The sequence below is a fragment of the Myzus persicae genome, unplaced genomic scaffold, assembly GCF_001856785.1.
Source record: "Myzus persicae strain clone G006 unplaced genomic scaffold, MPER_G0061.0, whole genome shotgun sequence".
NCBI classification, from domain to species: domain Eukaryota; kingdom Metazoa; phylum Arthropoda; class Insecta; order Hemiptera; family Aphididae; genus Myzus; species Myzus persicae.
The window spans coordinates 1,255,872-1,276,161 of NW_019100468.1; the positions used below are offsets into that span (position 1 = coordinate 1,255,872).

General features: G+C 32.7%; 1 protein-coding gene across 1 annotated transcript in view; it reads right to left on the bottom strand.

Annotated features, from left to right (window-relative positions):
• Positions 1-1,100: 1,100 nt before the first annotated feature.
• Positions 1,101-20,290, bottom strand: part of LOC111039202 (paired mesoderm homeobox protein 2B-like) — a 41,311-nt gene continuing 22,121 nt past the window's right edge. Inside the window, exons 8-9 of the mRNA XM_022322974.1 lie at positions 8,162-8,262; positions 1,101-2,065 (exon numbers count right to left, since the gene is read on the bottom strand). Coding sequence (XP_022178666.1) covers positions 1,674-2,065; positions 8,162-8,262 — 493 coding nt within the window. The 3' untranslated portion in view covers positions 1,101-1,673. The remainder of the gene's footprint in view (positions 2,066-8,161; positions 8,263-20,290) is intronic.

Sequence of the window (20,290 nt, forward strand, 5' to 3'; positions counted from 1 at the left end):
ATTTTAAACTCATTTTTCTTAATATTGATAAGTGTGTATGATTTTTATTTTAAGACAAAATATAATTACACAAAATCGATATTGAGTATTGAATTTTTTTTAGAACTATAAAATGTACTAAGTCCAAATAAAATCAGGAATGAATGACTAGCAGACTGCTGTCTACTGAGAAAATGATAACTTTTTTACTACCTAAAAAAAGTGAGTTACTGTAGTCTGTATTAGATTATAATCGTACTGAATTAAAATAATATTAATGTATTTATAGCCTATAATGAAAGTATCGTGTAAATGTTTAAGTGTGCAATTATTAATATAAGATGTATACTATAAAAATAATACTTACTTTGTTTTTCGAGTTTTGACGATTGCGCATGTCTGCAGCGGTTCTCACAAATGTTATGAAAAATTCTGTTTACTATTATACAAAACATAATATAATATGTATTATTGATGTTGCTGATGCAGTGATGCCACAGATTGTTTTTCGTACCACGCTTCGATAATATGGGAGCCTCAAATAGTATTTTATTTTTTGACTAGGCCTTACAGCGTAGGATGAGAATAAAAATAATAATTAAAACGATATAATAATATATAGGGTATAATATAATAATACTTCACACTTATAATACATACATTGAAAATGTCTAATTATACAACATATGCGACAAACGTATAGAAGGTAACAATCTGAACAACTACTAGGTACCGGTATAGCGATGTATAATAATATAATAATATAATAATACATTTAAGTATACTGTAACGTCATGAAAAATTACAATATCTGATTGGAAATACATATTATATTGCTTAATCGACTATATTATATTGCTGTGTCAAGTTTTTTTCAATTACATAACACGTAAAATGTACTTAGTTACGAATTAAGTTAATTTCGTCTATATACACCTAAGAATTAAACGAAAAAATTAAAAACAAAAAACATATTTGCTATTGCTGGAGCCATTTTCTAATATATTTTTATTCATATTAATATTTTTTACTCAACGTAAATCACGTCGCAAGTAATAATAATAGTTTTCCTAAACTTAATATAATTATGTTATTCGTAAATTAACGTCACGTGTGTATTTATAATAATAATAATAATAATAATAAGTAACTATAATACTAGAATGACGTATATAATGGGAAAATGAAAATACTGTATATAATATTGTTTAATATAATAGAGAGAGTAAGATATATACATTTATCAGACGAGTTACACAAAAAAAGGAGTGAACAAAAACAAAAGGACAAACGAACAGAAACTGACATAATATGAGTTAACTTAACGATTAATATAACATTATTTTAATCGATGTCGCATTTCACTATACAAACGATGCGATTCTGCAAACCTTTCGGCAGCGGGTTTCGTATTTATAACATTACTACGGATATTATTGTAATTTTTATTATTTCGGCGTGTTTCTGGATAATATTGATTGCAGTTGCCAATTTGAAAAGGCGATGACACAAATCGTGTACGTTCGAGTAATATGTGGTTCCATACCGATAACGATAGTAGTAGTAATATTATTATTATGTTATTAATATTTGGCAAAGAGTACGCACTGGGTCAAACCGGCTGCTGTGTTCGAGGGGGGGGGGGGAGATTGACGAGGATCTTAATAATTTGGGTCTTGGACCTGTCGCGAGATTCAGTTGTCAGACGACGTTGGCGGATGTTGCGGCGAGACCGAAGTGGCCTGTTCCGTCGTGGCTGCGGTGGTGGTAGTGCTGGTCGTGGTCAACGACAGTGGTTGCGGGTGCGACATTTGCGGTTCCGGTTTCCGGTTGGCGGCCAGCGCGTGCAGGGTGGACGTGAGTGACGGCAACTGGAGCCCGAGACCGACGGGCAACTGGAGCGCGGCGGCCGCGGCCGCGTGATGCTGCATGTTGGCCACGTGCTGCAGACTGTGGAACAGCGCGGCCGAGTGTTCCTGGGCCTTGCGCCGCAACTCGGCCACGCTGGACGAACGGTGCTCGGCGCCGCCGCCTCCGTCGGCCATCGACCCGAACGGCTTCATCGTGCAACAGCTGCATCCGAACCCTGTGAATGAGTTAAACTTGTATTGGTGGTTTTTTAATATGCATAGGTACCTAATTATGTAATAAGTGTAATGTTTTTTGTCAAACCTATAGTGTAATTAGATAATACTGATAATAGGTATAATGTATTTGTCAAACCTATAATGTAATTAGATAATAAACAATGTAAAGAGTATACATTTATAGGAGCAACAAAGGAAATGTATAATTTTTTTAAATAAGCGTAAAGTGAATGGTCATACATATTATTATTGAACACATACATTTTCAACACAAATAAAATCTATACGATTTAGGTTTTGCACAACTTTCTGATAATAAACTAACTGCTGCAGCTATGAGTTTTCTTGTCCACGTGTTTTGTTGCAGTTTGGTAACGAAAAGTATATTTTATGTATATAGTGTATATTATAATAATATGTTATTACTTATTACGATACAATTGTTTACATTTTTATCGATTGTCAAAGTATTACATGCATCACCGCGATGAATCTTACATTCTTACTGCAAAGTGCAAACAGCAACAAATAATTTAAATCATTATTCAGTCACTCGAGCTAAATTGAGAAAAAATATTTACTTTGAATAATAGTGGTGTTGTATTAATGGTTAATACTTTTAATAGCATTATTTATCGAAGTTAAAAAATGTAAATACAAAACGAATTTTGTCGGTGAGCGAAGATTTGGAAATCTGACTCTAAAATAATGATAAGTAATGCATTTTTTAATTAACTTTGCGAAAGCAATATATAATTTGCTAATATAACTACGGTAAATTAATCTAAAAATGTGTCAGTCAAAACTTGATGCTTCAGTTTATTTTTGCCGTCTACGTCTTAATATTATAACAGTTAACAAAATTATGTTATTAAAAACCTTCGAGTGACTGCCAGTGTTTGGTATTATAAATTGATTTTATTAGGTGTTTCAATTTTAATCATAACATTTTTTTTAATTAACTCTAATTTTTATATTATTCTAAATTGAATAATGAAGAAACCATTTTAAGCCTTTTATGGAACGTCGAAAGTAAATGTAAAGAAACGACTACGTTCATTATGAATAAAACATTTTATAATTTTATTACGGAGACGTGGAAAATAATTCTTTGTTTCCTTGGCAACATTATAATAAAATAGTGTTGGTCGTAACTCTGGTACTGTAAGAAGATATTTAGTTAATTAAGCAATTTTCGCTTGTTTACGGCTTACTAACCATGTTACATTACACTCTAATGTTGTTGACATGGATATTTTATCAAATAGGTACTGTTTTTGAATCAGTCATTCGCTTCAGTTTTATGTAAAAACAAATTATGTGGGTCTTTTATTTATTTTTTTGCAGGAGTGTTATTTAAGTTGTTTCTCTTATTACTCCCTGCGCCGTAAGTAATATCATCCCGAATAACCAAATTGATTTCACCCTCTTTCTTTCACCCTCGATTGAAAAAAACATCGAAAGCAATTTCAATTTACCGAACTTTTTTTCCTATACAAAGCATTAAGCAACCATACACAACTGCTTTCCTCGTGATTTGTATGTACGTAAGCCATGCATTCAGATACCCAACACAAAGTTTTTACCCATTTACTAACTTTTGACGCGGGACTGGATTTAACGCAAGTGCCACCCTAGGCCTTCACTACGATATATGCAAGACTCCCACCGCAAAGCCAAAATCGAAAAGAAAAGTAAACTATTTAGTGTGGTTTAAAATTTTCCACCCTGGGTTTGGGCCTCACGCGCGGGCTTAGGTCCTGTGTGTTGTGTTATGTTATAAGATCACATTGGAATGTAATAACTATTAACCTACTCGACAATAAATGTAGGAACCCAACGAGAACCGGTAACCGATTTTTTTTAATCAAACACAGTGCATTGAAACGTTTTTGCATACAAAATCCAAAATACAAAATCCGGCCGAACGAGGATGGGTACTCGATTAGGTAGACCACTGCAGCTGCAGAGTATAATATTATTATAATTGATGATAACGACGTAAGTAATTACCTAAGCGGCGTGGTTGACGTTTTTCGTTATCACAGCGTCGGTATAATTTCGTTAGGAGGAACGGGATGTTTATGAAAAAAAAAAAAGTCGGACCGCTAAAATCCTTTACTTCCCCCTCGCCTTCTCTCTCCCTCTACTCCAGTCGCCGATCTACCGCCACCGTATAATAATAATAATAATAATGATGATGATGATGATGATGATGATGATAACACTACTATACACGTGGTTCGTAAGCGCTGTGCAAAACCACCGCCGCCGCCGCAGTCGCATCCGTTTTCGGACGCGCGAATATTAATGACTGAGAAAAATTTCGGTCGATCGGAGGCGGAACCTACCCTGCAACAGCCATATAACGTTATCGTTATGGGCACCCGTATTATAATAATATAGTCGTATAATAACAATTATGATTATTGCAGCGCGCGAAAAGGCGTCGGTGCAAATTGATTTAGTCGCCCGCGTATATACATAATATATTATGTATAATGTATATAGGTACACATCGCCGCCGCCGCCGCGTGGTCCCGCGAAAGACGCACCCGCCGCACCCTCTGCCCCGCGGTATTATATAATAATAATATCTGCAGTGTATATATAATATTTGCATCCCTTTCTCCGCCGCCGCCGCCGCCACCGCATTCGATCCATTAATAACGACGACGCGACGGCGGAATACACCTACCCCGCGCGCTCGTTTCGTCGTTATTTATTAAGGGATCCGTTTGATTATCATAACGCGCCCGCGCGCCACGCACGCACATCGACTTCTTCCTCGTCGTCGTCGTCGTCGTCGTCGTCGTCGTCCGTCGTCCGTCGTCCGTCGTCGTCTCTATCCATGTGCGCACCCCTCGACCCTGTATTATATAATATACCCATACTGCACACACACACGCATATATGTATCGCTACTCCACCACCGACATAAATAAGGCGTACGTGTGTGTGTGTGTGTGTGTGTGTGTGTGTGTGTGTGTGTATAATAATAGTATATACATATAGGTGTAGGGAGCGTGTATACAGTATTATTATTATTATATACCCGTCGTAAACTTGGCGCCGAAAGCAGCCGCCCCGCACGATAAATCTCCCAAAGTTATTCCATTATGGAAACGGGACTGCCGGAATCGCGGGGGTGTGTTGTGATGGGGGGGTGGCACGGGGGTGGGCTTGAGCGCTGTAGTGTGTGTGTGTGTCGGCCTCGGGGGTTCGGCGGAGAGCCCCAGGTGCCTGTGCCCTGTATATATATATATATATATATGTGTGTGTTATACTCGCGACCGACAGCCCGCGATCCGCGCCCGCTCCGCCGCGACTATATAACGCGATAAACCCCTCACCTCGTCCGCTTATACACCACCGGTGGACTCAAGATATACCGCGGGAGTAATGGTAAGTGTAGGCCGCGGCGGTGTACATGAAACCGCCGACGCTCTCTAAGCCAATTATAATGACAAACGCATATATAATAATATATGTGCGCGTGTTTGTGTACGCGAATATCCTGACATTGGTATACCACCTTATGGCTTAAACCTACATCGCTGTGTGTCGCGCGTGTTGTAGCCATGAAATATAATAATAATGTATACAATATATTCAATCACACGAGAGTAATTATATTATATGTGATGAGTGTAAACTCGAGAGCGGACGATATGAAAAAAAAATTGTTTTTGATTGCCATACTGCTGTGTGCAAATCAGTTGATTTGTAAATTAATATTTAATATAATATAGGTATGATTAATAAAAGGGAAATAGGGCATATTATGATGTCAAAATCAATTATTCAAGAAAATCTTATGGTTAACAATTCGTGGATTATCTAGGAAGGTTCAAATTTTTCAACTAATTGCCATTATAAATATCAAACAGAACATACTATATTCTCTATGTGAGTATAGGTATGGGAATTTTAAAATGATTATATTGTTATATCGATAAAAAAACAAATTTTTGATATGTCCATTCGCGTCAATTGATTAATGAGATCAATACAATGCGATGTTTAAATTTAATATTATTCATAATAATTGTTCACTTAATATTAATTTTCTTGCTATCATTCAGCTTATGTTTTATTGTACTCTGAGTTTCTTTTTTAGTTACTTAGATTTTAATTTTATCATATTTTAAATGTCTCTACTACCGTGTTGGCACCATTACGCCTAAAGAAGATAGGCGATGTTTTATGTTGTATTTAATATGATATCATGTCATATAATGGTATCATACTATTTTAATCATTACAATAAAAATGTTGATAACAATCAATAATAAAAAACATACCTATGCATGTAAGTGCTATAACGTTATAGAAATATTCTATAGGTATTACATATAATATTATTATAGTGTGCCCTCGCAAAACGGTCGGGGACCAGCAACGAACGACCGTCATTCACTCATTCTATATAAACACCAACGAGGTCTGATAACCGGCTAAAGCATATTGAATACATATTTATTTGTATACATTTTCCCAAAATGGGGTATATCCTCAGTATATACTATAGATGCCTTCTTATTTGCAGAAAAGTATAATATGTTGCAGGTTATCATATTTGGTTCAATCCGATTTTAATTTAAAAATAAATTTGTATTTGCGCTATGGAACTTATTTCTCAAAACTGACTTTCCCACTTTTGTTTAAACATATTTTTTTTTTACTATTTGGTCGTTACATTTTATTAAATGATAGAAACAATATGATCCAAACCACAGAAGAATAAATCGTTCGTAAAGAAAATATTATATTAAATTAATATTTATTTGAAATCACTCTCAAATTAATTCGTAAACTCTAAGGCCACTTAGGCGCTATAGTCAGCTTCAAATTCAGAATTTCTATGCATAAGAATTTAAATTTTTTTTATTCTATTCATAATCTATATATGTCACATTCGTTGATTACTGCATTATATTTGTCCTATTGTTTCCTTTTACACTGTATTATATATGATATACTATACAGTTATACAAATATATTTACATAATTCTATTTTTTTTTCGAATAAACCTATTTTTTACCCAGACCTTTTTAATATTGAATTTCGTATTATTGTACTATTTTGAAGTATCATATCAATTATCAATGTATCATTTACTTAGTACAAAGAGTATAAATAAAGTCCATACAGTATCTGTAAATACGAAACCTTTAAGAAAGGAAATTGATGATGGCATATCAGATAAATCGTCTCCGAAACGTACACAGAAGTAAAACTGGTAAGTATAGTTTCAGTTTAATTTCCAAGTTATAAATTTAGTGCATATTAAGTAAAATATATAGGTATACTATTTAAATGTGGTCCTTCTCTTCATTATTTTAGTAAAATAATCTTCGATGACTAAGTGTGGTTTGTAATTTCATTTTGAGAAAGTTCAATTTAACAGCTGACAATCAATTAAATAAGTGATATATTTCAAATTGTATAGTTTGATAATCCATTATCATACAATTTCGATCACATGATTCAATTTAGGGAAAACGAATTTTTAGGTATTTTTAGTTTTAGTTTGTCTAGTATACTATAATATAAATAATTACAGTTACCATTTTTATTATTTTAAATTTATTCAGTTTTAACACAAACACCAAAAATATCAGTATATTAAAATTATAATAATTTGGGATTTTTCTTTATTTTTATTTAAAAAAAAATATATCTACCTACTATTGACAATGTATTGCATTGAATTTATTAAATATTTTCAGAATAATTTTATGTCTAAAAATATGTACTGGAACTAATAAGTGTTAGGTGTAGTTAAATGTACCACTTTTAAGTTATTCGGACTATTATGTTCTGGTGCTATCTCAAATCTCAATAGACAATACAATAATTCAATTTTCTATGGTTTTTGATTAATTAAAGATAATCAGAAAAGAAAGTTTGTTCATTGTTTTCGATTGAATAAATTGTTAAATTAAGGGATGTTTGAATGAATTTATATTTCAACACTTACAATTACCTTTCACAGTTGTTAGTTTCATACCACACACATTACAAGAACAAATAATATAAATAATACAAATTAATGTATATTATTATGATATAAATTTTATTTGATTCTTACCTTTGAGACCACTGAATAACGGCGATGGTAATGATCCGAAATGAGGTGGAAGGAATATTGGTCTGGATATTGCAGGGTCAGATACCGGTCTGAATCCATTTCTGTTAAAAAATATAAACAATATTATATTAACCATGGGTAATTTAGTTACCTATCTATATCAATGATTATTTACAATCATATAATATACGATAAATGTTGTTTATTTGTTGTAATTAAAAAATGTATGACTGCAGACATTTAAAATTACCACCTGCAAATATTCCTATTTTAGCATTTAGTATAGACATTATCATATAACTTTCAAAATATTTTGGTTATTTTTTCACTGTTTATAGATATTTCAATAGTTGAAATGTTTGACTTTATTCAGCTTATTTTCGACTTATATATAACAATATTGTTGGCGAGTGAAAAAGCTTGAAAAAATATACATTCGGAATATTTGTATACGCCATTGGTTGGCCACAAACATAATATACAGTGTACACAAAGTCACAAACAAGTAATTTCATATTTAAAATTATAATAATCAATAGATATGCATATTATTCTGGCTAAATAGTATGTTTGTTATTAATTTTCTTATTAACGTTTTTACCGTTTTAATTTTGTTCAAAATAAATTTCTATAATATACATCAGTTTTTACTTTTGTGAATAACATTTATATTTTTCCAATTACTATAATAATTTTTAATTTCTAAAAGTTTTCCGAGATTCCTTTAAACTTTTTTAGTTTCTTTTCGTTCGTCAAGTTTAAGTTCTTTTTATTTCCAACATAAAACCATTACACCTTTTTAGATTCATAGACACACACATCAACAATTAATGCAATTATTAACAAAGGATTAATCTCTCAGAGTACAGATTTGATATAGTTGTATGGATCTCGATGTTTCAACACCATTAAGCTTTCTAGAACATTAATCGAGTTCAAGTGACGGTAAGAAATTATTTTGATATAAGTCTTGGTCGATGCAGCTAAGCTAAACTATATAGACGCCTAAATCAAGTAATATGATATTATGTATTTTGTAAATATATGTATTTAGACTTATAATGTATTATAAGTATACGCTTATTGAGTATTTTTAGTATATTTATTATTATAGTAGTATATATTCTTATATAATATGTACTATGCCTTTAAAATTAATTGTTAGGCTAACGTTTAGAAGAGGGCCTGTGAGCTGTGATGGTGGTAGATGATATGAATCGGTGTCTATAAATAGGATTTCGGTGATTTAGTATAATATGTGAATGAAAATTGTTTGAGGCGAAATGTCTCCATATAATATTTGTATCCCCCATCCCGTATAATAATTATTTTATTTTATATTGTCGTTCCCTCACCATTTCATCTCAACACCAAACACATCGTTCACTATCGCCGGCCGGCTTCAGGCACTCAAAACAAACACTATCGATCTAGGACCCTACAAAACATTTAAGACAAGAGGAATATTGAGGGGTTTAATATGAATAGGTTAATATGGTTATTTTATTATGGTCGGAGACTTAGAATAGGAGTTTGGTAATCTCCAAATGATAATAAATAAAATAAAATATAATATATAATATAATATAATAAATATATTATAAATATAATAATAATATAATATAGTGTAGTTATAATATTAGGACAGTGTTGAATTTTATATAAGTATAAAGGGAGGACTAGAACAGAAGTCTAGCACACCTTTTCAAAGGCTACAACATACTAAAATTCAACGCTAGTAAGCCGGAAACATACAAATGCCATATACTGTGACAAAATTAAAAATTTTAATAATAACTTTATAAACGTAAATAAATAAATAAATAAATTCTACATTTATTAGAATTAATAGTTCTACTCGAGAAATGCAATTTTTGCTGTATACCGATCTATATAGATTACAATATTATTGTAGTCGACTGGCATTCGCATGTTTTCTCTTACGATGTGGATAGGCCTACAGGGGACACCACAATAAAAAAAACGCACCACGTGTAATACCTCATACTTTTAAACAACATGGGCTATGTGATGTTATGTCGTTTAACAAGGAAAGGTGGTGTGGAAACTTACACGATAATGTCATCCTAAATCAGGTACTTACAAGTATATATAGATAAGACAGATAATAATAAGATAAAATAAGTAAAGAATTGGTTTAGGGCGGTTTGCCTATCTTTTTAAATACAAAGCTAGAGCTAAAAAGAGAGATTCAGTTATAAATTATAATACAGTAATTTTACCTTGTACCTATTTAATGTGATTATTTTAACAGAACACCCATTATAAATAATCACATTTCAATACCAATTAAATATCAATTAGCTATTAATTAATTATTTGTATCAAGAGACGAGGAGTATAATTTACGTTTCTTCAGACATTACAATAAACAATAGTCTTGAAAAATAATTGTATTCTTTACTGACTTTACTATTTTTATCCCCCCTCCCCCCCCACCAGACCTCAGATGGAAATCCTGAATACGCCACTGGTTGGGCTTATAAAAAAACCATGTTTCAGCTGTTGCCGGTGGGGTGATTATCAAATTAATATTCCAGAGGTGGTTCAAGGATAGCCGATAGATACACAGTGGCGGCGGTGCCAAGGAATGCCCGATAACAGTATGCAGTGTGTGGAATAGCATTCAGTCAGTGCGTATGGCCAAACCGATATCGGTCTTGGTTTGGTACCTAAAATAATATAATATAATTATATTGTAGTGTCTAATAACCGATTCGCGCGCGAGACTTGCAACCGCGCAACCAATAAATAATTATAAAAATATTTAATAGATACGTCGCGTATTATGAACACCGCCGTTGGCAGACGTTGTTGTGCTTCACCGTCGGAGGTAAATCTATATTTTCTTATTTTCTCCATCATGTGGTTTCATACTCGACGGGGCCGTCGTAATGGCGGATTTAACGGGTAAAGGTATTAATGTATTATAGTTAAATGTTGATCGGTCGGTGGTGAACTCGTGGATAAATATAACGGAGTAACCTCAGACTTGCTCACTAATATCAACTCTTTTCGATTGGTAAATTCCTTTAATGATGGTCATATTATTTTCAATAAAAAACCTCTATTGTGAGCGGGAGAGGGCCCAAGTATAAAGTCAGTTGCGTCTGCATTTGACACTACTTAAACGACTGTTAAGCCTACCGACATTTTATTTATCACAGGTGCGAGTGACAGCGACCTTAGGTATTAGCTGTACCTTTACGTATACTTTTATCGGATACTATTTTATAGTTTTTTGTTTACTCGTTTACACTATATATTATATATGTGGTCCAGTGCTCGATGCTTGCATCTGTATTTATACATTATACATATAACATATAAAACGGTTACCTCCGATACACCACATATACATTCTGCGACAAAACGTACGTTTGTGTGTATGTGTGTGTGTGCACGCGTGTACTGCAATGATGTCCGACCGGAACCGGAAGTTTTTAAAGTCCGCAGGGTGCGTCCGTGGCTCTATGTAATACGATGGGCATGATCGCAGGGGCGGTTGGCGGTGCCCATAAACACACACATACACACGTATTATGTGTATATGTATTATATATGTATATATATGGTTAATAAAGACGTCGTCGTTGTCGTCATCGTCAGTGCGGGCGTTTATATTGCACTCGGAAGGAACTGGCAAATGGCCCGGGACGACTACGGCGGCCACGGGGGCCTCCGGATGCTGGACCGCATTGTGCAAGCGAACGGGTCTCGGCCCAGGACAATGGGCTCGTGGCGTATACGCTATTATAATTATAATATTATATATATATATATATATAAAATAGTATACGCGTACCGTGACGCGGCCGTAATTGACGTTAAACTGTCTCTATGTCCGACGACGATATCGTTTTGTGCGCGGCAAGCCATCCGTGGTCACCAAAAATATAATAATGCGTACAATTCTGCACCTATCATAATATACAGTCGACAGATGCCGAAAGACTTAACAAAAATGTCCGTACTGCAGTGACATATTATATTACAGGGTAAGAGGGCGGACAGGACGATTTCTCTACAGGATCGACTCGCTCAGTGGAGTGCTCTGTTAGGGGGTATATATGAATTTCGGACTATTCTCGGACCACGTTATACAGCGATAAATATATTTTCATTGCTTTTGGTATTGTATATTTTACATGACAAAAATAAGTCAAGGAGGCAGGGGGGAAATGACACCCTAATCCCCCAGTGTGAAATAATACATTTTTTTATTAATTAATGATTTTTTTTATTAGATTAGTACTTTGAATACATTTTTATACAAATCATATACTCAACACTCATTTTATAACCAATTGTGAACTCATGGGCCAGCACACGAGCATGTTCAGTGCGACCCATTGTCTTCTTAAAGAATAAATAAATTTAATAATACACATATTATATTATTATATTTATTTAGCCCACGTCGCGCATCGTCTCTGTTGTATTCGTGGTGATAAATTATATGCCTCGGCATGTAGGGGATTCCTAAATTCCTAACGCATTTACTGTACGTATATAAATGATGGTATATAAATGGAATATAGATGGTAAATAAAATAATATATATTTTGTTTTTTTCTTAATTTTACTGCATACGTAATATTATATAGGCATAGAATCCGGATCGTAAAGCATACTAGTGTGTATAGGATAATAGGAATAAACTCGTATTATGTATTTTTACAAAAATAATTAAATAACTCTATACATTATGCTTATTTGTTGGAACTATTACATTTTCGAATTAATACTTAATATTCTAGAAATTAAGAAGGATTTTTTTAATTAATCATGTTTCTGAGACTTATTTACGATCATCATCTGCCAATATACTAATGGGCAATGGCAATAGCCAATAGGAAATACTACATGGAAGTTTGTATCTGAAGGTTTACGATATTTTTATTTTGTTATATTAATGGAAAATGAATTTTAATATAAATTATATTAGCTATAGTTTTTATTGTAATTTGTATATACTATACAGTATACATGTTATACATTGTATTGTCATATGGAGATCGTTTTGTAAGCGATGTTTTCCACCAAAATAGAAATAATAATATTGTATACTATACGCGACCACCGGATTTGTGAATCGTGAACAATAACATAATATATTATGTCTAGAAAATAATAAAATATTATTTTTAATATTATATAATGACAATTGACAAGTGTACGTCATGCCAAACACAAGCAAAAAATGCGTGTTAAACGATATTGGCACGTACCTCCGTCGTATTTGTGATAATATTATATTACCCATTATAATACGCGAGGAATGCGTTTAATTTTGATTTTACGTGCTTGCGGAAGGATTCAAAATATCGGATACCCCTCCTCGCAATTTCACCGTCGCACACTCGGTTGCAGTTTGGGCGATCGAAACTCTCGGCACGCTCGCACTGTCCTATTGTTTATTTCGCTCGCGTTTGCAGTGACAATAACGCGATAGTATAAATAGTAAATACACTATAAACAGCCGATAGCTACGTCAATGAGTCGAATATTATACACACTTCGGTAATATGGCGTACAGCACACTGTTATAGATCCGGTGCTCGAATTGGGAAAAACCAAGTGCTCAATCTAACAATATAAAAACTGCGTTTTTTAACTCAGAACCGTGAGTCCTCCGTACACCACCCAGGCATCGCTACATTTCTAGTTACTGCTGCATATTAATAAATAAAAAATGTAAAAATATAATCCATGTTAGTGAACTTGGAATTATGTTAGCCTAAATTCACCTAATACAGTTCATACATTAAGTTATCACTTAAAAAAGCAAAAATTCAGAAACAGCGATCAATAATACCTTAAACTAATAACATAAGCAGCATAATTTATGATAGAATTATTATAGTGTTCGGCGAGAGAGAAGGAATCGTAAGTCGGATGGAGTGGGCTGCCTCAGCAAGACGTAACTATATAATATTCAGGAAACAGTATAGTATGGCCTTAATAAAGAAACAAACTAATTTAAACACAAAAATCAGCTACCTGTCCTTATAAACAAACTTAATTTTTGAATCCCAGTTTTTTATTTACTTTAATGTCTTCCCCTTTCATACACTTTTTTGGTTCTGTGAATTATTTGAAAAACAGTCCTATTTACGCATAATTCGGCAACGATGATTGATTTATGTTATTACTTATCATTATAATTTATACTGTAACTTTAGCTTTAAGATCACTATTCAGTATCGAAATTTGTATTGGGCTCGTCCTGTTTCATAATAATAAATCAAATAAACTGAAATAAAAAATGCTGGGCTCCTTTTGTGGAAAAAATACCTTTATATTGGCATACTATTATCTTCCCAGTTATCATACATTTCATAAATTATTTTGCAAGAAAGCCCCTCAAATACAAAAAATAAATAAATACAAATCGTAAACTTCATTACATTTTTCTAATTAATTTATTGAAAATAGCTGAGATATGATAATATATGCAATGAGTATCATTTGAAAAAAATCGAGTTCGAGCATTAGTTTGTGCCATTCTCCTCGTTCCAGTAGAAAAAATAGTTTATTTACCTCGCCCCCAAAAAAAGTAGAGAAGCTTGGTCACAATGCACACTCTTTCACCTATTCGAGCACTGGAACTTTTAATGGGTCTATATAATATAGGTAGTGCATTTATACGTAGGCTGAGGCATTTTTTTCTCGTCTTCTCTTCAACGCGCGCGTTAAACGAAAGGACCGCCGCAGGCAAACATAATTTGGATAATTTGCAAATTGGCATCAGCAAGCCAGCCGCTAACGAGAGGAGATATCCACGTTAATTAGATCGAATTAGATTGCAGCGTGAGGGACGACGGTTGCTGTGTGGCTGTATATTCATATATATATATATACACTTGGTCGTTGTTGTGGAGGAGGGGTTGGTTGTGTGAGTGGGAGTTGGGTGAGGGCGTAGAGTCTGTGCAAAAAGGGCGGGGGTGGGTAGCTATATGTATATATATATATATATATTTATATTATGTATAGCAAGCCGATACTGTATAACGTTATTTAATAAAGGCGCCCGCCAGTGGCTGGCTGGGCGGGACGAGGGGCCTTTGACATCGTTTCTTTGAGCGCGGCGAGCGAATTATCATATTTTTAAGCCATCAAAAGGAACGCCGCCGCCACCGCCGCCGCACTCGGATACATAACTTGGGAGTTATGAAATAAAAGGAAAAACTGCTTTTCCGCCGCTCCCGCTCCCGCACCGCCGTTGGGTAATAAAATTCAATTTGCTCCAATATCAAACGACGCAGGTAGGTACTGAATAAAAAATTTCCAGCGAATTCTCTCCGCCACCCAACCCACTCATCCACTCCCACTCCTCCCGTGACCAATCTCGCTTGCCATACCTCCGGCCACCCACTTACTCACTACTCAATATATTATACAGCAATAATAAGTCAAAAGAACTTGATGGAATTTTTCGAATAAAAACTTTTTCTTCTTGATCCTACCGTTTTCTTTCTCTTTCCATTTTTTTCCATTTTTATTTTTTTATTTTATGCAAACTTTTCTTCAATGTGAACATTTTAACATTATTATCTCATCGTTATATTTCCGTCTTTCTTTATAAACTCGTTAACAGTTACATTTTTTCATTTTATTCATACCGAATATTTCATTTCTTTTTCTTATTTTCTATCTTATTAGCGTTGGGGTTTCAAAAATAATCTAATAGTAGGTACCTAGGTAGGAAGTATAGCTGGTACTCACATATATTATAATACAAATAATTATATTTAATGATACCGACAAACCCCATGTATACGTATTAAATCACAATTGTACTTATTACCAGTATTGTCGTGTTGATATAATGCGGTATCCAATTGTAATCGAAGTTTATATACCGATAGGCAGGCAGTGGCGTACTCAGGGGCTAGGGCTAAGGGGGATTCAGCCCCCCCCCCCAATTGCCCGTGTTATTATATTAATCTTATATAGTAAAAGGCAACGTACAAACCATGATATTTCTGAAGACGGTTTTGAAGAAACATTTTGCGTATTAACAATTCCTCATACAGGTTATTACGGTTATGGGTTATATTGTTATAGTAATAATGACCTATTGTAACGTAATGGTATAATATTATTTAATTAAAATATCAAATTCTGATTTATCACCATTAGCCCCCCCCCCCTCATTACAAATCCTGGATACACCACTGTAGGTAGGGATGGATAAAGTCATAGATACATTTGTATTTTGTATCTTTTGACATTTTAAAATGTATCTAGTAACTTATACTGCTATACATAAACATTTTTTTTCTTTGGAGTATCTTCTATCTTTTTTTATTTTTTTGCGTAAAGACTACACATGTGGAGAACCATTTTTTTAAAAATTTGTCTCATGTTATGCCATATTAAATAGCTGATTGATGGAATAACAAAGTTAATCGTAAAACAAGTTTACAATTTACTGTGTGTATAGTAAAAATTAATTTTCAATTTTGAGAAAAAAAAATAACTATCATTGAATGTAATGGCGAATGCTGTTTGTATGGCCGTTTAGGTAAAGGCTATAAATAGGCGGGTGGTTTAGTTCTGGGCCTCACAATTCGTATGGGTTCATTCTTAAGTTAAGATAGAAGTATTTTACATCTTATACATTTTACTTACTATAATAGTTACTTTAAAAAATGTATTTTATACCGTTAAATATTTTTTGATCCAGTATTTAGTATCAATATAATATCTAAATCTTAAAATGTCAGATGCATTTAAATAATTTTTTTAAATATCTTTACTAACCATATGTCCATGCCAATGGGTATATAGAGACCGAGATTACATTTTACTCGTATTGTACGAAACAAATGTAGATACTTTCATACAATTGTATTAGTATTATTTATGAACATTAATAGACTGGAGTAGCGCGATTATCAAACACTTTCAGTGATTTAGTTATTGTGAATTTGCGAAGGGGTCGATTAGAGACGTTTCACGATAACCAAAATATAGATAGACGAACAAACAATAGAGAATCAATTAAAAGTTTTGTTTTGGACAAATGCTTAACTTCTTGAGTAACTTGACTAAACCCAATAGATTCTACGTACCCGCTACATTCATACATAGTTGCTTGACTTAATTTTCCAATTGATTTTTTTATGGGTATATAACAACAAAGGACATACTTAATGATATAAAAGCGGTGAAATAATATTATTTACAGATTTTCTTATCTTGTATATATGTAGAAACGTCCCATATGGTACGTAGTTTAACCGTGTAATATTAAAATATTTTATTTCGTTTTCAACTTTTGTGTTATGTATTGTTATATAATATTTTTACTTATTAATGAAATAGGATGAAATGCGAAAAAAATGTATTTATTATTCTTTTATGTATCATATTTTATAATGAGTAACGTTTCTCAACACCATATAACAAATAAAAGAATAACCATACAAATAAATCGTAGATTTTAAACATTTAATAACACTTAGTATTGTATTTACTATCATAATAATAAAATAATAAACTGCTACTGGTTATCATCATTTCTATTATAATATATTTCAATCTCCTAAAAAACCATTTTGTCAGCTAATTTACAAAATATTAAGCAAAAAAATAATTAAAGTTGTACGATGTCCAATCACAAAATTATGAAAATTCGTTAAGTATATAAGTAGAATAATATCCATATATTTAAGACGTATATATTATGAACAGTAATTGTTAAAATAAATGTTTCTTATTGTTTTTGCTTAATTGTGGGTGCATTTAATAAATACATTAACGATGAAATGTTGAAAGGAAAGTTTCGATGTAATTCGTTAGAGTGGAGATATATTCAGTACTCAAATGATATTAGACATTTTAAAGTTCATAATTCAACTCGGGTAAAATGTAAATTAACCGAAACAAAGAGAAAACGGGAGTAGAATTAGATCTGAGTAAATTACAGAAATTGTTTTCATTGTGAAATTCGCGGCAACTGATTACGCCGTCTGTTTTAAGCGAGTAGATAACTTTGTTACTACTATACTAATAATTAATATTATTTATATATCATGACATATTGATATGTTATAATGTCGTATACACAATTAAAAATATTTTACCAAACCTTCATATTATATTTCGAATATATAAGAATCAATAGGAATTATGTATTTATGTACCTATTGTACCCATAATATAGACTATACGAGTTTATAATATGTTAATACTAAATAGTAAATACTAAATACGTATCGGGATCAGTATTGGGATTAAAATTTTGGGCAGTAAGTTTATAATATTAAATTGTACACATTGCTCGATTGGATGTAATTTAATTTCTGAGTGTTATTTACCAACTATTACTATTCAGTACACAACATTTTCAGTAAAATCATTTTAATAATGCATAAAGGATAGCTCTCAATAATTTGTACAAATACGTAAAATCTAAATTTACCATGTAAATATTATTTTTTTATGTTATAATATACAAATTGCATATCATTTTTAATTTCAATATTGATTTTAGTGCGTGTATATACATATCTACTGTATGATATATGTATAGTTACGTAAAAAATATTATATAAAATAAATAATTGAAAATTAATTTGGAAATAAAATAGTATTGATATATTATGTACCTATTTGTTTAACTTACCCACAGTTTATTAAAATTTTTTTGCTTTATCGTAATTTAAACTATTAAATATATTTGTTTTCGATTATTAACTAATTATATAAAAATCATAAAATCTAAATGTTATTTTTAATGACGTACACCAGGGGTCAGCAACCTTTTATGTATAAAGCCAAGTCACAAAAAATAAATATACATTTTTCACGGCCCACAATTTGAATACAATATTACCTAGTTTTATTTTTTATAAAGATGTATAGTTATATACATTATATAGTCTACATTTATTTAACAAAGTATCTACAAAAAATAACTTTTTAATCCCCTATATATTTAAATTTGAATTAATTTTAATAAATTTGTGCGGTATCGATCTATTTTTGTGTATAGTATTGGGTAATGCATTTTGTGCGGTATTAGGTCATGTTTATGCTGTAATGGAAATCGCCGACACATACATACTCGAACTTGCAATTATTTAAATTTTTATATTGGATTCTGCATTCAATGTTGTCAATGCTTATCATACTGGAAGACATGACGTATACAATTATAAAAAAATATATTATTGTAACTTAATATAATATCGTTTTATGCAATAGACGATTCTGCCGTTTTGAAAACAAAACGTTCGGAAAAAAACTTGATTTTGTTTCACACATTGTTGGACTTATCGTAACTGTTAATATAATAGGATTTATTAACCTTAGGATTGGATGTATGTTTTGTAATTATAACAGATATTTGGGAAATCTCACAAGCTTCAATTTGGTGCCAAAACATCGTGTTTTTCGTGCAACGGCAGCATTGCCAATTATCAAAAATGCATAAATGAAATGTTGTAGATAAAGTATAATAAGACAAATATCAATATTATTATTACAACATTTTTATAATTTTCAATAATGAGTGGAAACAATGGTGTTGGTAACGTTGCATAAAAAAGCATGTAGAATAGTGTACCTATGTAGTATACTAGTATATCATATTTTTTTTATTGATCTTAAGCTTCGACAACTGAGGCCATTAGCTGTAGTAGGATTTGTATTGTATATTTTTGGGACGGTAGGGGGGAACACGTGTGTATTTGTTTTTGGCAGAATTTCGAATGGGGCACCCGTAGGTTTCTGCCATGCCCCGGAGGTGGGGTATGGCAGCACTTGTTCTCCGGTCACCGCGACTTGTCCGGAGAAAAATGCCGCCCGGTAGCCGAGGATCGAACCGCGACCGGCTGCGTCGCAGCGGACGCGTCAGACCACTCGGTCACCTCATCCCCCACAGTATATCATATTATATACATCAAATTTGTGGAATCGTTCTTTACACCAAATCACATGGCATTTGCGGCAATTATAAACGCGGGTAATGTCGTCATAGTTGGACAAAAAAATACGTCGCACCATACATGTAATATAGGTAGGTAGTATCTATATGGTCTACGGACGTTTACACCACGCTATAATCGTTATAGCACCGGCATCGCATTTACTCAA